Source organism: Pelobates fuscus, chromosome 2, assembly GCF_036172605.1.
Source record: "Pelobates fuscus isolate aPelFus1 chromosome 2, aPelFus1.pri, whole genome shotgun sequence".
Classification (NCBI taxonomy): domain Eukaryota; kingdom Metazoa; phylum Chordata; class Amphibia; order Anura; family Pelobatidae; genus Pelobates; species Pelobates fuscus.
The window spans coordinates 140,153,960-140,175,019 of NC_086318.1; the positions used below are offsets into that span (position 1 = coordinate 140,153,960).

The 21,060-nt window shown below is 41.5% G+C and overlaps 1 protein-coding gene across 2 annotated transcripts in view; it reads left to right on the forward strand.

Annotated features, from left to right (window-relative positions):
* The window catches only part of LOC134586872 (probable cation-transporting ATPase 13A4), a 160,051-nt gene that overhangs the window by 121,438 nt on the left and 17,553 nt on the right, over positions 1-21,060 (forward strand). For both annotated transcript variants that reach the window (XM_063442773.1, XM_063442774.1), the window contains exons 21-25: positions 7,671-7,750; positions 8,847-8,889; positions 8,975-9,084; positions 10,093-10,189; positions 11,299-11,371. In XM_063442773.1, the coding sequence (XP_063298843.1) occupies positions 7,671-7,750; positions 8,847-8,889; positions 8,975-9,084; positions 10,093-10,189; positions 11,299-11,371 (403 nt within the window). The remainder of the gene's footprint in view (positions 1-7,670; positions 7,751-8,846; positions 8,890-8,974; positions 9,085-10,092; positions 10,190-11,298; positions 11,372-21,060) is intronic.

Consider the following 21,060-nt stretch of genomic DNA (forward strand, 5'->3'; position numbering starts at 1 on the left):
AAAAATATTCCTGATCTTGTAACATGTGATTTTGTTGTTGTTGTGTGTATGTTTCAATGTTTAAAATACACATAGCAGTAAGCTGTGTATTATGGAAAAAATGATATGGTTGAGTGGTTTAAAAAGTATCATTGTAAAACAGAAGACTGACGGTTGACTGGTGTACTAATGAATCAGCTCTCTGAATGGCATTTTTTTACCCATAGCACATTGCACCACATTATGTATATTTTACAGGTCATGTTTGTAAGAAGAATTGTGTTATTTAACCCCTTAAGGACCTATGACAGTTCAGTACCGTCATCGGAAACATCCCGTTGAGGACCGGTGACGGTCCTGAACCGTCATCACGGAAAACGAGCAGCGGTAGTGATTGGAGATTGCTTCTGCCGAAATCCTCCTGTTACTATCTACCAGGCAGATGGTAACAGCCAATTATGCCAATTGTCTGTTGTCAATGGGTGTTACAAGTGGGTGTTACAAACACTGACTTTGACAGTGATCTCTGCCCCTCTCTCTTCTGTAGCATTTTGAAAGGGAGAGCGGCAGAGATCAGTGCGTGATAGTTTGTAGTCTGTTTCTTCAAGTGTTGCCAAAGTGCCAGAACCTGTGAAAAAAAGTATTAAAATTCAATTTTAACCCCTTCCCTGCCAAATTCTGTTACAGCTGTGCATTTGTACTGTGTTTTTTTTTGCCCTCCAGGGTTATTTTTTGTTTAAATGCTGTATATTAGTCTGCTTTTTAACTAATTTTAGTGAGTCAGTTTCCTTCCCGCAAATCTCCATTCGATTCTTTTTGCAGGAGTTAGTTTAGGGATTGCCGCTAAAGGAAGTTTTAGTCTGTTTTAGTCATTTAAGCATAGGGTTAGGTAGATTGTAAAAAAAATAATTGTGTGTTAGTAATTTGTTAGTTTAGTGTCAGTTAGGTAGTGTGTTGGTGAAACATGCAGCACATGTACAATTTGACACTGACACTGCGTCAGATTTTGACCTAGGTCAGTTTTCAGACACGTCTAGTGACACGTCATCTGTGTATTAGCTGGCTGCAAAAAGAAGCTGTGCTTCCGATGCTATGCCAAATGTGGAGGAGGAGTGTGTACCTCCACAGTAAGCTGAGCCCAATATATCCCCCCTTTTAGTGCCAACGCAGGCATTAATGTCAATGTGCATGACTTCTTCCATATGCAATATATGGAGCTATTTTTAGGGGATACCATCTGGGAGGAGATTGCTTCCCAGACTAATCTCTCTGCTACCCAAATTATTAATACCAATCCGGGTAGCTATGCAGTCAGGGAACGTGCTTGGCTTCCCACAGATGTCCCTGGACTGAAAAAATTCTGGACTCTTACTATGCTCATGGGGGGGATTATAAAGAAGCCATCAATTCGCTCTTACTGGGGCACCATCCCTATCTGTTCTAGTCCAGTGTACTCCCAGACCATATCTGGAGCAAGATATGAGCTGCTGCTGAGATATTTACATTTTAATGACAATACCCTCTGTCATCGCAGAGACCACTCCCCAATGTGATAGGCTTCATGAAATACGCCCACTGGTAGACCATCTTCAACACAAATTTTCTGAATTTTATACCCCCAACAAAATGTATCAATTGATGAATCCGTAATGAAATATAAAGGGAGATTAGGATTCAAACAGTATATCCCCTCAAAGTGCTCTAGATATGGCGTAAAATTCTACAAGCTTTGCGAGAGCGAAAGTGGCTATATGTTTGCCTTTCACATATATGAGGGGAAAGATGGTCAACTGGACCCTTCTGGCTGTCCTGACTTTCTGGGGACAAGTAGGACAATTGTTTGGGACCTACTGATCCCCTTGTTCAATAAAGGTTACTACCTTTATGTGGACAATTTTGTATAGCAGTGTCCGTTTCAAACTCTTCATGATTTGCAGACACTGGCCTGCGGCACTGTGAGGAAAAAATGCCAAAGATTTCCCGAGAACTCTCATAGAGGCTGTGGTGGACACTCCGTCAATCGATGCTCCTAGTGCTTACCAAGGACCATCAACACCGCACCAGACACCATAAGCACTGCAGACCCCACGAACCGCCGCAGCTTGGTTGGGGTCCGGCTATCTCCTACCCACCCTGGACCTACGACAAGGCTCCAGTGGGTGAACCTCTCTTCCTTCAGAGAGCGAAGCAGGAACAGCTCTTAGAAGAGCTAGTGATTAGAACCCAGGGGAGTATACGGAGTATCCGCAGTTCCCTACAACACAACACGAGACGAGGCTGCGAGTTGAGGATAAGAAGGTCTGAGAGTTTAATAGCACAGATTGGATTTTCATACAGTTTTTTTTTTTAGACCAGAGGCACACCCACTGGACCTGATGGAGGACAGGGACACAAGGGACGTGAACCAATGAAAACCGTAATTAGCAGTACGACACTCCCACATACAGTAAACAATCCCTCCCCTCTGCATGTGATATAATTAAGGTACTTAATGCATTAACTTAATTATCCGCGGGCAGAAAAAACACACATTTTTATAAAGTCCCATAAGTACCCCAAAACATAGCATATCCCCTGATAGCCCTGATCTGGGTAAACAACATATCCAAAAATCACCCAGATCAGGGGTACCCAGGCGAACCCAGGATTTCATGCCCAAAACAGTTCCATAGATTCGCAGCTAAGTGCCGCTGGAGGACTGACCGGGAACCGCAAGGTTTTCATGATGAAAATAGTTCCAGGGAATTCGCGGCTAAGTCCCCCTGAAGTCTCTTTGCGGTTTTAGCCCATGCGAACAAGATGACCGCCACCACGTGTTCGAATGGCGGCCACTTCGACTGTACGGGAGTTCGAAAAAAACTATGTTTAAAGTCCCAATAGGCACAATTAGGGTCTCTCAGCCAAAATAAATTAAAGTGGCCATAGTCACAGGGTAAAAGGCTGGCCAAAGCCCAGTGGTGAAGTGACTTTCATCACAGAGGCCAAATAAAAAAAAAAAAAAAGGTGAATGCAAAGCTGAAGTGCTTGAAATAAAATTTAAGGACAGGAAGGATTTTAACATGCTAACCACCATCCACAACAAAAGCATGTCAGACGTCACTGTCCGAGGCAGAGTACAGACCAAACCTGTTTGCATCAGGGCTTATAACAGGCACATTGGGGGCAGCCATATCTTATCTTATCTTAAGAATAACAAAAGCCTGGCATAAGAAGGTGGCTATCTATCTGATGCCAGTAGCAACACACAATTCATTTTTACTCTTTAAAAAAATGAATCCTGGAAAAAACACCTTTATCCAATTTCAGCTCATGCTGAGTTTTACAATCATTTATGAAGATGCTAAAGTTCCAACAACAGTGCCAGAGGAGTCCAGAGTTGGAGCTACACATTTTATTTTTAAAGGACCACTCTAGGCACCCAGACCACTTCAGCTTAATGAGGTGGTCTGGGTGCCAGGTCCTTCTAGGGTTAACCCATTTTTTCATAAACATAGCAGTTTCAGAGAAACTGCTATGTTTATGAATGGGTTAAGCCTTCCCCCTATGTCCTCTAGTGGCTGTCTGTCTCATTGACAGCCGCTAGAGGCGCTTGCGTGCTTCTCACTGTGATTTTCACAGTGAGAGCATGCCAGCGTCCATAGGAAAGCATTATGAATGCTTTCCTATGTGACCGGCTGAATGCGCGCGCAGCTCTTGCCGCGCGTGCGCATTCAGCTGACGGGGAGGAGAAGAGGAGGATCGGAGGAGGAGAGCAGGAGGAGATCTCTCCGCCCAGCGCTGGAAAAAGGTAAGATTTAACCCCTTTCCCCTTTCCAGAGCCGGGAGGGAGGGGGTCCCTGAGGGTGGGGGCACCCTCAGGGCACTCTAGTGCCAGGAAAACGAGTATGCTTTCCTGGCACTAGAGTGGTCCTTTAAGATACCGCCAACTGGAAAAAAAAGCCAATCCCCAGAAATGTTGCGGAGTATGTTATAAAAAAAGGACAGACACCCCCTTTTGCTGTCCAAATTGCCCTTCAAAACCAGGACTGTGTTTTTGAACATGTTTTAAGTTCTACCACACAGAACACAACTTTTTGTAATTCTTGATCCTCCATATTTTTTTTTTTTTTTTTAAAGCGGCAAATTTCAAAACATAAATTCAACTTGGGGGATGTAAAAAATGCACCACGGGGGGCGGGGCCTGACAGCCAAGATGGCCGGTCGCACAACTTAGGTGCTCGTGCAGTGACATCTAAAAGAACGACAATAATGAACGACCCTATAACAATAGCGACAAACGGAGACTGGTAACGGGCCCAGAAAGACACACGCTACAAAACGATACTCGCCCGGCACCGGAGCACTGCATAAGGGCTGACACCGGCCATGCGGCCTACATCAGAGCAGAGCCTGAGGTCCTCGGGAGGTGGCCGATCCCACGGCCGGGACACGCTCACAAGCGAGAACTCACAACAGCCCTGCTGCCCCCCCCTATGGACCGATGGGGGACATACCGGTCCTCGCGGGGGACAAACACCCCCACATCGCTGACAGCCCGAGCAAAGAAAAACCGCAAAGCACTCGGGAGCGTGGGGCCCAGCTAAAATGGCGGCCCAGCAACGGATCAAAACCCGACAAGCATACAAACCACCAAAGCATATCCAGGAGTTCTATGAACGGCTCTGCACTCACCTCTGGAAGAAGCTAAATGCCCAGAAACAACTCTTCAGGCAAGCCGTGAGAGACGTGGAGGCTTGGATTCGTCCGACCACCCGGCGATACCTGCGGGGAACGTTCCCATGCGGATGCAGAGCAACCCCTTGATGGAGTCGGAGCAGTGCACCAGCAGGGCGGGAAACAGCGCCAGCTCTCCATATGACCTCATACACACTCCCAGGCCTGGTAGCAAGACAAGCAGGACCACACGACCTGCCGACCACTCAGCGACCCCAGCATCGGCTAAATGGCAAGGCATGAACCTGAACGGGAGAACACCTCAAACCTACCATGACAGCACATGAGACGCAGCAGGGTGGCTGACCGGCGGAATAAGCCGACAAAGACTCCACTTACCCCTCCGGGAAGGGTACCCCCGGACTTGAGTGCTACAGCGGGACTCTTGTGGTGAGAGTGGGGATAGGGTGACCCACACAAACAAGACTCTAGCTAATGATACCCTTACCCCTCACCATACCTGATACTATAGCCAGACATACACATGTAATGAATATTCATTGATGACAAAATATGCCTGATTCATCTACTGCATACTCATTGTTTTTGCATCTTCTTGCATCCATCAAAATTGTTATGTAAAGCTAGACAACTAGCGTTAACCCTCTTATTTAAACATGTGCACATGGACCCACTATACCGGATAACCTTTATGTCAATACATAGAAGTGCATACTGTATACTGTTGAATTAAACTTGTTATAAACATAATTTTTTTTTGTGCTAATTTTCATGCCACTGCATAACTCTTGTAAACCTTGAGACACGCTGTTGTGGCATATGTAATAACGTGGAATCATCTGCACAGTAAAAATAAAGAATAATAAAAAAAAAAAATGCACTACACTCAACATGTGCCTAGCAAAGCAAGCAAACTATATTCTGCCAAAATAGGCAAGTCCAAAAATTGTTACTGTCAAATCATGGCACACCAATGCATGGAGGCATTGGTGTACTCAGGGGACTTTGCAGAAAAAAACAAACAAACATGTAACATAAAACCAGCTGGCTACAATCAAAAAGTAGAATTCAAAAATTACCACCATGAACTTCCTCTTATTTCTTAGCACAATGGTTGGAGGAAGGATGTGAAAACACCCCATATACAATACCCTGGCACGTCTACTTTATAAAAATATATGCTTTCATGATGGTAACATTAACGGGGGGATGCAAAAACACAAACTGAAGATAGGCCAAAACATACCTACGGTATATATCAAGTTGAAAAACTGACATGCACAAGTCTCTATTGTGGCTTTTTAGCCCCCAAACAACCCAGCAAACCTATGCATGGGTGGTATCACTGTACTCAGGAGATGTTGCTGAACACATACCAAAAGTACCCAAAAGTTTGACAAAAGCTGGTGGTGGAATTAGTGCATGAAAAGTGTTAAAATACCACCATTTAAAATACCATCAACTTTTCAAAAATCTATGGTTTGATGGGGGTAAAATACATTGGCCCAAATAGGACATGGGCGCAGGTTGACTACATGTCAAAAAGATGGGAAAACGAATATGCGCACTTGCCAAATGTGGCCTTTTAGCCCCAAACAACCTGACAAGCCTATGCATGGGTATTATCACTGTACCTGGGAGATGTTGCTGAACACATATTGGGGTGTTGTTCAGCAGTGACACATAACAGGATCTGTTAATTCATGCCTAAAGTACAATGTGTGTGGAAAAAAAAACATTAAAAAAATTACTACCCAAAAGTTTGACAAAGGCTGGTGGTAAATTCAGTGCATGAAAAGTGTTAAAATACTACCATTTAAAAATACCCTGGGTTGTCTAATTTTCAAAAATATATGGTTTGATGGGGGTAAAATACATTGGCCGGCTTAAAAAATGTCCCAAATAGGACATGGGTGCAGGTTGACTACATGTCAAAATTCCAAGTTGGAAAATGGATATACGCACCTCTCAAATGTGTTTTTTTAGCCCCCAAACAACCTGACAAGCCTATGTATGGGTGGTATCACTGTACTCAGGAGATGTTTGCGAACACACATTAGTGTGTTTTTTGGCAGCATCACATAACAGGATGTGTGAATTTATACCTGAATTGCAAAGAATGTGGAAAAAAAAAAATCAAACAAAAAAATTACCTATGTGAAGTTTGGCAAAGATTGGTGGTAAAATGGCTGCATAGAAAGTGTCAAAAATATCCTTAGATGAATACCCTGGGTTGTCTAATTTACAAAAATATGTCGGGTGTGATTCAGAGAATTATAAAAGATAAGTGTTACAATGTCACTATTGATAAATAAAAAAAAATATATATATATAAACAGTAATGTACTAATTTTTATTATAGCCCTATAACTTGCAAAAAAAAAACATGTTAACACTGGGTGTTTTTAAACTCAGGACAACATTTTGAATCTATTCAGCAGTTTTTTTTTATTGGCTTTTGTAGATGAGTAAAGTATTTGTCGAGTAAAAGTCAAACAAGCTTTTTTTTATTTTCAATTTTTCGCCATATTTTATTATTATTTTTTTAAATAATGGTATGTAAAGAAAGCCCTTCTTTTCCTGAAAAACACAATGTATAATTTGTATGGGAACAGTAAATGAGAGAGAAGAAAATTACAGCTAAACACAAACACCATAAAAGTGTTAAAACAGCTCTTGTCCTTAACATACAAAATGGCCAAATCAGTCCGGTCCTGAAGGGGTTAAAGATATTTTAGTGTTTTGTTTTATTCATTTCAAAACAAGCCGTGCCAGACATGGCGTGTTCCCTAACACTCCAGCTGCACTACGTATAATCCTTACTGTATTCGCCATACTAGCCAAATACTGACAAACCCACAGGGATGGTGTCTATAAACCAATGGAAAATTATGCACCGATTATGTCACTCACCATTCAGTAATTGATTTGAGAACTTATACCTGTTAAAATAATCTTGACGGTATTTCATGACCCCAGGAAACTAAAAAGTATTGTTTTTTTTTAATTCCTTGCAGATATTGATAAATGGAACTATTTTTGCTCGAATGTCTCCAGGGGATAAATCAAGTCTTGTAGAGGAATTTCAAAAATTAGGGTATGTTTTTTAAGCATTAACATTTATGACAGCCATGGTTGATTGTTTATGATGGGTAAGCTGTCTAAAGAGTTGTAGATAATGTATTGACACTGTCTTTTTTTCCCCCAAAAGTAGCAATGTAATATTTATTTTTAAGAAGCTTTCCAAACATAACACTAGATGTTGTTCTTAAACAATATTTCTATGTTTAACAGACTGTTGCGACATCAAGGGTTAGAATCTTAAAGGATTCCTCCAACCAAAATAAAGTGTTTCAATAAAACATTGTTTTTGATCAGAGTAACACTTACTGTCTCACCCTTCTCCTCAAATGTGTATGTGTGTAATTCAGCATCTAGTAATGTTCTCTGTTGAGGAGAGTGTACTTGTTCAGCACAGTGGCAGATATACGAGCTGACCAGATATCCAATATGCCCAAAAATGACTCCGTCAGCTTGGAACTCTTGTTCTGGGCTGGCTAATGTCATTTTAATTATGCTGTCTGAGGGGGCTCCGGCAACAAAGGCAATATCTCTGTATGTGTAGAGTTTCATAGTGAAATGCTGCATGTACAGTCTCCAACCACTATAACCACTTCATATCACTGAAGTGGTCATTGTGCGTGGAGTGACACTTTATGCTAGAGTTTACACATGCTTAACACCTCTTACACAGAGATAATGAATTTTAAAATGTGAAAAAAAATGAATAAAAACAAACACAGAAACACACTTGGAATTTATTGACACATTTGTTGATTGACAGTTGTTGATTTTGTCAGCAGTTCCAGTCACCTTGATGTTCTAAGTGAGGACACTTTATTCAGCAAAGGTTTTTCAAACCTGTTGTTCAACTCAGGTTTTATGAAAACAAAGTGCGATATGAAAGAATAGAAACTACAGTGAGTTTAGTTAAGTCTCTTCCATCAAAGGATGTGTGAGAGGCACAGAACCGATTTAGAACATTGCATAGCTTTATCCTCTCATATGAGGTAGGCTTATAAATGACGGGATCCTAGCAAATGTCTGCTGTAATCCGTAAGCATTGTATGTAGCTTTTATTTAGTATTTTCTGGAATGTATTAAAATGCCTTTTTTTTTTTTTTTAAATATAGATATTATGTGGGCATGTGCGGTGATGGTGCCAATGACTGTGGAGTAAGTACTAAATTTAGATTTTTTTTGAGTGTTAAAATCATGGGAAATTGATGTGCTCTTCATGGTTCTCACTATTTGCTTTTAGGCTTTGAAAATGGCTCATGTTGGAATTTCATTATCAGAACAAGAGGCCTCTGTAGCATCACCGTTTACATCACAAACACCAAATATAGAATGTGTTCCAAAGCTCTTAAAGTGAGTTATTCTCTTTATAAATGTGTTTCAAAATGTTTCTTTATTTAAAAAAATATTGAGTTCACTCTTTAGGCAGGATGAATGATGGAGTATATATTTCAGTATCGAAAAGTATTACAACATGGTCTAGATAGCATTATCTACTAACTACACTAACCGCTACTACTGTTTCTTGATGAGGAGCGGTTCAAAGGAATATATCGTATGCTAAGAAATATCGCTTGCATGAACATTTTGGGTTATTTTTGAGTCCCGTTATAAGAAATCACTTCTAATATAATGCACCTTTCTGGCCTATAAAGGCTCATTTGTGTTCAAAATATTCAGTGTGTCCTGCTAGCACAATGTCCTGGCTTTTAGGAGTAAAAGTTATTAGCATAATATACAAATAAAATAGTTATTCAGTTGTGAAATCACTGCTTGTAATTGCTCTCATTTCTTGGGAATTTTCCGATCTACTTTGCTTATTGTATAAAACAATTCTGCAGAACTTTAATTAATTTTCATGATGTTGATTGTTGTGGATGTATGAAACCGGTAGCACAATGTGTACCTATGGATGGAATCAGGTGGAAAATAAAAGATCTGTAGAGAATGTTCTTATAAGGCCACCCGCTCACTTTCAGATCACAGATAGGAGATTTTTCTCCTGCAATGAGAATAGAAATTGAATTTCAAATTTAACCCCTTAAGGACACATGACATGTGTGACATGTCATGATTCCCTTTTATTCCAGAAGTTTGGTCCTTAAGAGGTTAAGACTGAAAGCATAGTGACATTTTCCCAGTTAAGCTATTTTGACCTTGTATTTAAAATTGACTTCAGCGAATAACCCTGGGAGGTTTGTCAGTATAGTTTATTTCTTTTTATGGATAAGACTCCACAGATATGTTGCGATAAATAGGTTTGTAAATAATATGAATTTATATATGGTTTGTTTAGCCATTTATAAGTTATTTAATTTTTTAAACATCCACTGATTCTAATCCTTTTGGATTTTCTTGCAGAGAAGGAAGAGCTGCACTTGTTACCTCTTTCTGCGTTTTCAAATACATGGCGCTATACAGTATGATACAGTATGTTGGTGTACTGCTACTTTATTGGGTATGATGATGAGATGATTGCTTTTCTCAGTTATGGTTCGTGTGTTTTCCCAATATCGTATGTGTGCACAGTCCTACTGGCTGTTCTAACCCGACAAATATTTAATCATAAGAAGAAGCTTTTCTCTCTTTATGTGTTTGTTTATTTTACTACTACAAGTCCTTCTTCATTGTATTAAGGGTCTGTAGAACAATGCTTTCCATATTTTCCCAAGGGTTCTGCTTTGTGGCCCTTTTTGTGGTATAATGTGTTGCAGTGTTGCAGTGTCTTGCCAATGTGCATTAAGTTTCCTATGAGTTCTTTATGTGAGACAAATGTATAACATGCATCGCTGTTCTATACCATTGCACCTAAACTTTAGACTCAACGCTGTCAGCATGCCCCAGTAGCAAGAGAAAAAGAAACTCCTTATAAAGAAATCAATATTTAGTAGATATACCCTCCAAAGAAAATAAGCATGCTATTTGTTTTGCAAGTTTTCTTTGGAGGTTTATGAAATATTGGCTTACAATAGCTGCAGATCTATTATCTGCAGCTACTATATGCCTTCCCATCCTGCTAGCCATCAGAGTAGCAGTTTTGTTGGTAAAATGCTACTTGTTAGTGTATCTGTATAATCTTTTTCTGTGATATTCTAAATCTTGGCTATAGATTTGTTCCTACTTCCTATTTTTAGTATTTAATGCTATCTGAAGAGAGATTTGATCAATCTTTTAGGATGTGACTTGATGGAGGAAGTGAATATGAGAGGTGAAGAAAGGGTAAAGTCAAATATGATACTGAGCACTAAGCTACATGATAAAATATTGAATCCGTATGAAATATGTACAACTTGCATTTGTGTTTTTGCTACTGTTGCTGGGAGATGGAGTTTTCGTATGTACATATGTAGGTAGGTAACTGTGTGGTTTTTAAGGTTGTTACAGGATGAATAAACAATTATTATTTTTGGGGGTGAAATATTATTTTATACAATTTTTGATGTGCTTCCTAATTGCACTGAGGACTCATGGTAAATTGGAGATTTTGTTATTGTGATCATAAACCTAAAAACCCTTTTAATTTCCAATTTTGTAACAACTGATGGTTTTGTCTGTTTCTTCCTTCAGCAATTAAACACTTACTCCAATTATCAGTTCCTTTTTCAAGATTTGGCCATAACCACCGTAATCAGTGTGACCAGTAAGTGTTTTGGAACTTGATGAATTGCCTACTTCCATATACAGTGCTTCACAATGTAATGTAATTGTGTTTAGTTTCCCTTTAATGTTGACACAAATTGTGTGAACTTAACCATTAGCCATGTGAGATCCAATGTATTTGGCTTTATTGGGTCTTAGATTGACCATGCAATGGTTACTTGTCACGGTAATATACCCCAACACGCAAGAATAGTCCAGATAGTCTAGAGGCAAGAAAACAAGATAAGTCTTACCGGACCTTAGAATGGCCGGACTTGATGAGGACAAGAAAAAAAGAGTCCAGAACGAGCCGAGGTCAAGGGGACAGAGAGACAGCATAAACTAGAACAAGCCAAGGACTGGTACACAGGAGAGCAAACCGGCGAACAAGACAAGCAAGGATAAAGAGAAAACGGAGTCAGGAACAAAGCCAAGGTCTAGCACCAAAAACCACAACTGAACGATACAAGCACTAAAGGGAACTGAACCAGAAACCACGATAGGGCAGGGAGATAAGGGAAAGGTGAGTATAAATACATATTAGATTGATTTGATTGGCCCTTGTCATATCCACGCCCCCAATACGTGAGAGTATGGGGAATGTGGAATGACATGGGCCAATGGGAGACCTTTTTATTTTTTTGCTCCCGCTGTCCCTTTAAATGCGCGCCCGCTATGCGCGACGCACTCCCAGTACCAGGCGCGTCCCGTGGCTGCTTCTCGCGGTCCGTGCACGCCTCCCCTTCAGAAACAGGACGGCGTGCGGCAGAGAAGGAGGACCTCGCCCGGCCCCTGGAGAGGGTAAGTACCGCTACATTACTTCTCTATACATTCCACTCTTTTCTGCCCAATACTTTTTATTTTTTTGAAATAAATATATTTGTCATCCTCTCTAACTAATGACTTGATTTTATATTTTTGGATGAGCTTATAAAATGATTTAATATTTTTGGATACACTTTTAAAAATATTTCCCGCCAAAATATAAAGATATCAAAAATATCATATATTAAAATATTTTTTTATTTTTTTTTTTAATTAGTATTTTATTTTCAGATTTCAATAGAGGGGGGGAGGGGGTACAGAAAGGAAGAGGGAGGGGTAGGGTAGGAATACATACATAATATAGTACAATTAAGTACGGCCTATACATGTTAAGCGTAGTTACGTATATGTACAAACCTACATAGTTGTGGGTTACAGTACAATATAGTTACAAGGATCACCAGAATCGCAAGAGTCTTATGAATTCTCTCTAACATCTGAGCTCATAGCTCCTAACGTTCATACGTTGACGTAAGTAGATAACCCACTTTTATTTTATTATCAAGAGTCGAGAGTCAGGGTACCGTACGAAGCGGTAAAATCAAGTATCAGTCAAGTAGCAACTATTAATCAACTATTAATTATAGGGGTGAGTATAGGGGTGAATGAATAACATACGATGTTCTAAGTTTGTGGTATAATGAATCACAATCCTTGGATCAATTCCCTATGTACAATTATATTCCGGTAGAGCAGCTCATAGTCTTACACGGTGATTGACATTTGAAATCCTCTGAGAGAAGATTGGACATTATTTGTCTTTGTATTTTATTATAAGGGTTTTTTAACTTGCAAATTTGATTTGGTTTGCAATTCCAGATTTGTCAATTTCTGCCAGTTCAGCCGTGCTATATGGGTCTGTTTAGGTGTGGTGGCAGATAAAACCTTGTATCGGAGAAATTGTCTGGTTTTGTGCCATATCAAAGCTGGCAGAGGGCAACCCAATTTCTTCCAATGTCCTGCAATTATATTCCTGGTGGCTAATATTGTCATCAATAGTATGTGAGCGTCTGCCCGGGGCACCTGAATTGGGATTAATAAGAAAAGGGCTAGCATAGGAGTAATCGGTGGAAGGTTGATCCCTAGTTGTCCCCATATGTGTTGTGTTTCTACCCATAGTGGTTCTATATCTGGGCAGTCCCACCAGATATGGGTCATTGTTCCTTTTTCTCTGTCACATCTCCAACAATTAGGTGAGGACTGGGGGAACATCCGTTGAATTTTGTCAGGGGTGTAGTACCACCTGTAAATTAGCTTTCTATGGGCCTCAATATGGGAATAGCAGGTTGTAATGCCTTTTAGTGCCTGTATTGAAGCCAACCACTGGGTGTCCGAGGGGCATTGAGTGCATTTGGCTTTCCATAGTTTTCTATAATTGTATTCTGGCCGAGGAACCTGGTTTAGCAGTATAGAGTAGCATGTAGTGAGAGATTTGTTCCTGACCGGTGCAGAATGACATCGGTTGTATAGCAGCATGCGTTGGGTGTCGGACTTGTCGCATGTAGCTACCTTGTCAGAGATTAAACTCTTCAGTTGGATATATGGGAAAATGAATGATGAGGGTAAATAATATTTCGCTCTCAGCTCCGGGAATGGTAATAGAGAACCTTGTTGACACAAATCTGCAATTCGTGAGATCCCCTTTTCCCCCCATTTACCTAGGGATAGCCATGGAGATACTGAGTTCAGAGCCGTAATAGGTGCCCATATGGAAAATTTAGTGTCATTACTGTTGGAACAGTGGAGATAGTCCCATGCCTGGATGGTGTATTTGGTGAGTGGTAGTATAGGTTTGCGTTTGTCCCTGAGTTGTTTGGGGGTCCACATATAATCTATCGCTGAGCCTGTGGGGTCATACCCGTTTTCCATGTCGGCCCATTGTAGTGTGTGTTTCACAGCGTGTTCTAGCAGGGCTGCTCTGTGATATGCTGCTATGCTAGGAAATCCCAGTCCCCCTTCTTTGCTGGGGGATTGTAGTAGGGTTAAGGGTAACCTGGGCTTTTTATATTCCCATACGTAGGCAGTCAATATAGATTGTATTTGTTTGTGTAACGTGGGTGAGAGGGGTATTGGTAGCATTCGGAATATATATATTATTTTCGGTAAGACCATCATTTTGATGGTATTTATCCGGCCTAACCAGGATATCATAACATTTTTCCATTTGTGTAGTAGCAGCCTACAAGTTTGCGGTATTGTGGAAAAGTTACAAGTGCTAATGCCTCTGAGCGTACTTATTTATTTATTTATTTATTAAAAATTCTTAAGAAACGCAGTCTTATTACCCATAGGGTCTCGATGTGCATACCAGCAATAAAACAGACAAAACAATATCCAGCAAACAACAGCATTATAATCACATGCATTTGAACCAAGTTAAAAGTTTCATGTCATCCCATACGCCTGAGCAAATAAAACTGTTTTTAAGCTCCGGCGAAACTTCAGTAGATCATTCTCAAGTCTTAATGTCAGAGGCAGGGAGTTCCAACTTGTGATTTTCACCCCTAGATATGTGAGGAAAGTCTGTCTCCAGTCGAATATGTATTCCTGTTTCATTCGCGTAATTTCTGCAATTGGGAGACGTATGGGTAAAGCCTGGGTCTTTGTTTGGTTAAGCTTGTAATATGAAATGCGACTATATTCCTCTAGGGTGCGAAGAATATGTGGTAGCGATAGATCAGGTTGTATCACAGAAATAGGTATGTATTCTGCAAACATCGATAGTTTATATTCTGTGTTATTAATGGATATGCCTTTTATATTAGTGTGCAATCGGATTTTTTGCGCTAATGGTTCGAGGGACAACACAAATAGTAGGGGGGACAAGGGGCAACCTTGGCGAGTGCCGTTAGTGATATAGAAAGGGTTTGAAGTGAATCCTGCATTGGAGACCCGAGCAGACGGGGAAGAGTAGAGCGCCATAACGCCTTTGATATATTCGTTAGGGAATCCGAATTTGAGTAGCACTTGGGTCATGTAGTCCCAATTGAGTCTATCGAAGGCCTTCTCCGCGTCCAGCGCTAAGAGAAGGCCTTCCATATTATGTGCGTCCATGTGAGCGAGGATATTTAGTATTTTCCTTGTGTTGTCTGAGCCTTGTCTAGTTTTGATAAATCCTGACTGGTCGTTATGTATTATACGTGGGAGAATGAGTGAGAGACGATCCGCGATTATTTTGGCGTAGATTTTTGTGTCGCAATTAAGTAATGAGATGGGTCTGAAATTTTGGCAAAGCGTTGCTGGTTTGCCCGGTTTGGGGAGCGTAGATATGTTTGCCTGGAGCATTTCCGATGGTAGCACCCCAGTGGAAAAGCAGTGATTTATAAGTTCAATGAAATGTGGTGCTAAGGTGTCGGAGAAGGTCTGATAGTATAGGTTGGTAAAACCGTCTGGCCCTGGCGACTTATGGGAGGGTAGTTTCCCAATCATGTTTTTCAGTTCTTCAATCGAGAACGGTTTTATGAGTGCGTCCATATCATCCTGAGTTAGTGTAGGGAGATGTATCGTGCTGAGGAAATCCTGTATCTGTGTTATTGAAGGCGTGTGTGTAGTATTGTCAGCTGAGAGATTATAAAGGGAGCTGTAGTATTGTGCGAACGCCTCTACGATGTCCTGTGGATTCATGATTTTGGTTTTGTCTGGTCTTACTAGGTAGGCTACTCTCGAGTTGACCATCCGTGATTTTAGTTTAGAAGCTAGGATTGCTCCTGCCTTATTTCCTTGTGCAAAGAATCTGTGTTTATATTTTTGTAATATGAAATTCGTTTGATCTAGTTCCAGTTCTTGAAGTTGGGTATGTAATTGCCTGAGTTGTATGTAGAGATTCGGGGATGGATTTCCTTTGTTGGTGTGTGTTAGGGTTTTTATCTGTTGGAGGAGGTCGGTATATCTTTTTTGTCTCTTTTTGTTTGCATAGCTAGCTAGTTTTATAAGAGGCCTCTAATCACCGCTTTGTGTGCTTGCCATGTTGTTGGGATGGACGTGTCTGCTGTGGAGTTAGTCTGGAAATATATTTCTATTTCTGTTTTGATCTGTGCTACAATGGCAGGGTCTCTCAAGAGAGAGTTGTTTAGTCTCCAAGAGCCTCCCCCTTTGTTGGGGTATTGGGTGGATATGGTGAGTGTGATCGGGGCGTGGTCAGACCAAGTTATGAGGCCGATTTTTGTGTCTTGGATGCGGGGTATTAATGAGGAGTGTGTGAGAAACCGGTCTATTCTCGAATATGAGTTATGGGCTTGGGAGTGGAATGAGAAGTCTTTTTCTGAGGGATGGAGTATTCTCCATACATCCACATAACCAGATTCATGAAGGTGTTGCTTAATTGCGCTGGTGCATGTAGTGCGTTGAGCGAGGGTTTTGTGGGATACCCGGAGGTCTGAGGAGGAATCTAAAGTGTTGTCCAAAATGAAGTTTGTGTCTCCTCCTATTATTAGTGTTCCAAATTTGTGAGTATCTGCCATTGTTAATATTTTGTTGAGATATGGTGCTTGGTTTTCGTGTGGGCCATAGATGTTAAGAAGGGTATATGGCTCATTGTTAATGTGACATTGGATAAGCAGATACCTGCCCTCCTTGTCTCCCATCTTTTTATGTAATGAAAAGGTGACGTCTTTACTAATGAGCGTGGAAACCCCCCTTTTCTTTTTCAGGTATCCGGAGTGGAAGCCTGTGGGATGCTGTTTTGAAGAGAATTTGGGCATTTTGGAACGCAAAAAGTGGGTCTCTTGAAAAAAGACTATGGAGGCTTTCGCTTTACTAGCCTCTTCCAGGGCCATTCGTCTTTTATGCGGAGAATTTAAACCCTTAACATTAAGTGAAAGGATAATTAGTGCCATAAAATCGTAGTGCATATGCTTGTCATATCGCTGTGTTTTATATTTAAGTCATTACGTGAGCTCCGGGTGTCTCTCCTCGATATATAATGGGATGTTATGCCGAAGAGGTTTGATAGTGTGTGCCATTTATGTCTGATGTAATTGAGGCGTCTCTCGTTTGGTGTTTCAGTAACAGTTTGTGGGTGTTTCAGTTTAATCTCACTGGTGGGTCGGACCATATATTTGTTAGTGCCGCCTACTATGTACGTATGGGGGTGCTTGAGAGGGAGAGGAGTGGGGGTAGGGGGTAAGAGGGAAAGGAGAACTATATACAGTAAAAGGGTCGGACTTAGGTCATCCAACCTGGGTGGGAGAGTTTTCTTAATCCGCCCCATGGAGCGAGACGGGGGGAGGGTGAAACCTTTATACGTCGTAACTAACCATATAGTAAAATTAAGTATAGTGTGCCAGCCTAAGTCCCATAACATTGGTCATATATAAACCCATATTTCTCAGTTGGGTTAATTGCCGTACAGTCTACCTTGAGCTTTTTCTCGTGACGCTAGGTATCGTATCTACCATGTATCACAATTAGTCATAGCGATTGGCATTACAAAAAACAACAATCAACAGATAACAGAATAAGAAAAAGAAAAAATGTCACAGTAAAATAAAGAGATCATGCTCACGAATCCACTTGGAATATCAAGAGAGATGTCTGCGTCACTTATGTTTGAGTCCTGTGGACCAATTGTGGTTGACTTTCATAGGCGATTTATCTGGGTCCTCGGGATGATGGTGACGCGGTTTGGAAGGTGACTGGAATGTCCCATTCTTTGAGCATTCTTGCCCCATCTGTTACTGTGTGAATTTGATGTTCCGTTTCTTCTTAATATTAGGCGTGTAGGGTATCCCCACTTATAAGGGATGTCGGCATCTCGGAGCGCCTTTGTAATTGGTGATAGGTGTTTGCGCTTAGCAAGGGTCACTGCAGATAAGTCGACAAATAGTTTGACACGTTGAAATTCTGGAGGAATGTTATCCGGGCTTCTTGCTGCTTTCATTACCATTTCCTTGGAAGTGTAGTAGTGCATACGTGTAACCACATCTCTGGCAGCTGTATTTGCCAGGAAGTTAGGTCTCGGGAGGCGGTGGATGCGATCTAGCCTGAGTTCTTCCATCGTGAGAGTTGGGCATAGTGCTTTAAAAAGACCCAATGCATAATCATGTAGTTCTGCCGGTTTAATTTCTTCAGATATTCCTCTCAGGCGGATGTTATTACGCCTGTCTCTATCCTCTTGATCTGCAAGTTTGGCTTCTAAATATGATAATCTGGATTCTGTAGTGTTATAGGCCGCAGCCAGTTTGTTGTGGGCGCCTATCAGCTCCTCCGTTTTTTCTTCCAGCGTAGTTGTGCGTTCATTGATTTCTCTGATGTCTGAGCGGACATCCTGTGCCAGTTTGGCAAATTCTGCTTGCAGTGATTGTTGGAGTTGCTGTAGCATGCAGTGCAAGGTATGTTCTGACACCGGTGCTGTGTTTCTAAATGAGATAGATGTACAATCACTCTTTTCAGAGCCGGTGGTTGGTGATGTCGGGCCGCCGGCGCCATCTTGTAAGCCGATGCGCGGCGGGGTGAGCGGGGAGATGTGGGTCTGTGTCGGTCGCATTTTCGTTTTTTTAGGGATCTTTTGTGACATGATGGCTCCGAGTCGCTTGTGTGTGATTTTCTGAGTCACTTACGGCGTTTTTCTCGCTTCTATTTGCGGTATGGCGATCACCCTCACAGGAGCCGACACTTCACGCGTCCATCTTCGCGCGCTGCTCGGCCACGTCCCCCAATATTTTTAATTTTTTTTAAAGGTTTATTCAAAAATATTAAATGGTTTGCAAAGATTTTCCAATCATATTCTATAAAGACCTTAAAGCGGCACTGTCATGCCGAATCCCGTTTTTTTTTTTAACCCCCCTCCCGCCTCCACTACATCCAATTGACCCCCTAGTTACCCCCAAATGCCCCTAAGCCCCCCACATTACCTATTTTTTTATTCTTTATCTTCTGCCCCGATCTATATTCAGGGTGCCGCCATCTTTGTGTGGGTAGGTGAAGTCCCTGAGGGACACGTCATCTACCCACACTACACAGACTGAGATTCCCGCACATGCCCAGTGAAACACCTGGACATGCGAACGGGAATTTCACCTATTCATTCATTCATCAGACAGACGAATGAATGAATAGAAAAAAATCAGACGAACAAACTAACACTGATTATCAGTGTTCGTTTCTTCGTTCAGTTTATTACAAGGAGGGAGCTACCGGCGTGCAGCTCCCTCCTTGTAATATGTAACTATAGAAGCGGCAGGGAGCAGAGCTCGCCACCACTTCATAAGCCCCCCAGGTCCCCCCCTCACTCTATGGGGGTCAATATGACCCCCATAATAGCACAAGGGAGATTAAAATCTCCCCAATGCCCCTACTCGCTATACCGCGAGTAGGGGCATGTCCACTAAAAAGTGAGCAGCCTGGGGTGGGGGCCAGGGGGGAGGACAGTAGGTCCCCCCTCTTATTGTTTTATTAGGGCCCCCACCGCACAGGGGTGGGGGCCAGGGGGGAGGACAGTAGGTCCCCCCCCTTATTGTTTTATTAGGGCCCCCACCGCACAGGGGTGGGGGCCAGGGGGGAGGACAGTAGGTCCCCCCCCTTATTGTTTTATTAGGGCCCCCACCCACCACGCAGGGGTGGGGGCCAGGGGGGAGGACAGTAGGTCGCCCCCATCTTTAACCCCCGCGCGCGAGGGGGGTTTATTAGTTTTTTTTATTTTTTTTACAGTGAGCAGCCACAGGCTGCTCACTGCTTACTAGACATGCCCCTAGTCGCGGTATAGCGAGTAGGGGCATATTATTTACTAATACTAAGTAATCTTTAAATTTAGGTCTTTCAGCCTTTTAGTAGATAGCTCCCTGATACCGTGGGAATTAGGGAGTTATCTACTAAGCGGCTACAAGATGCAGCTGCGGCAATGAATAGGATCGGAGTTTCATTCATTAGAATGAAATTCCGATACGATCAAAGTACCGAATTGCATCCTAACACCAATGGAGAAACTCTTCTCATTCTGTTAGGATGCAATTCGGCAGTTTTGCCGGCGTTCTGTCTAAGTGACAGGACGTTCGGCAATACTGACAGGAAGCATTGTGGGAACAGGGAGGAAAGCTAGGGATCATGGGAAAATTGCTCTGACCAGCGGAAATGAAGCACACTTTGCTCCTCCGCTGGTCTGAGCTGGTCAAGCGGAGAAATCCTCCATAAGACAAAGAATCCCTACTTTGTCTTTTGATTTTAAAGAAAACTAAAGAAGACAGGAAAAAAAGAATAACAGATCCCGAGAGAGGGGGAGAAGAGGAAGAGATTGAGGAAAGGTAAGTTCGGCATGACAGTGCCGCTTTAAGTCACGCCCACTACACTAGAAAGATATCTGAAGAAAAAAAAAAAAGATGTAAACCAATATATAGCCACTGGTGAGCTCAAACTTGTTTGGGGCATAACATTTACAATGTGCATATAGAATAGTGCAATTTGTATATACTTATAGTGAAGTTAAAATTTTGTGAGATGGCATTCTCACATTCATAGTTGGTTACATAGGCTGAAAAGAAACACGTTTCCGTTTTTTTTTTTTTTTTTTTTGCTATTGATCCAAAAGAAGGCAAAAAAACAATTTGAGGCACTTCCAAAAGCAACAAATTGGGAAAAAATGTCTTCTTGACCCCAGAATGGTAGTCAGATTTATCCTTGGATCAACAAGCTATTACCATACATTTGAAAAATGATATCTTTAAATATTATGTCTTTGCAAATATGCATCTAGTTGCTGTTTGAACATCTGTACAGACTCTGATAAAAACCACTTCTTTAGGCAGTGAATTCCACAGCCTTATTATACTTACTGTAAAAAAAGCCTTTCCTTTGCCTTAGACGAAATATTCTTTCTTCCAGTCTAAACGCGTGACCTTGTGTCCTATGTATAGTCCAGTTTGTGGATTGAAA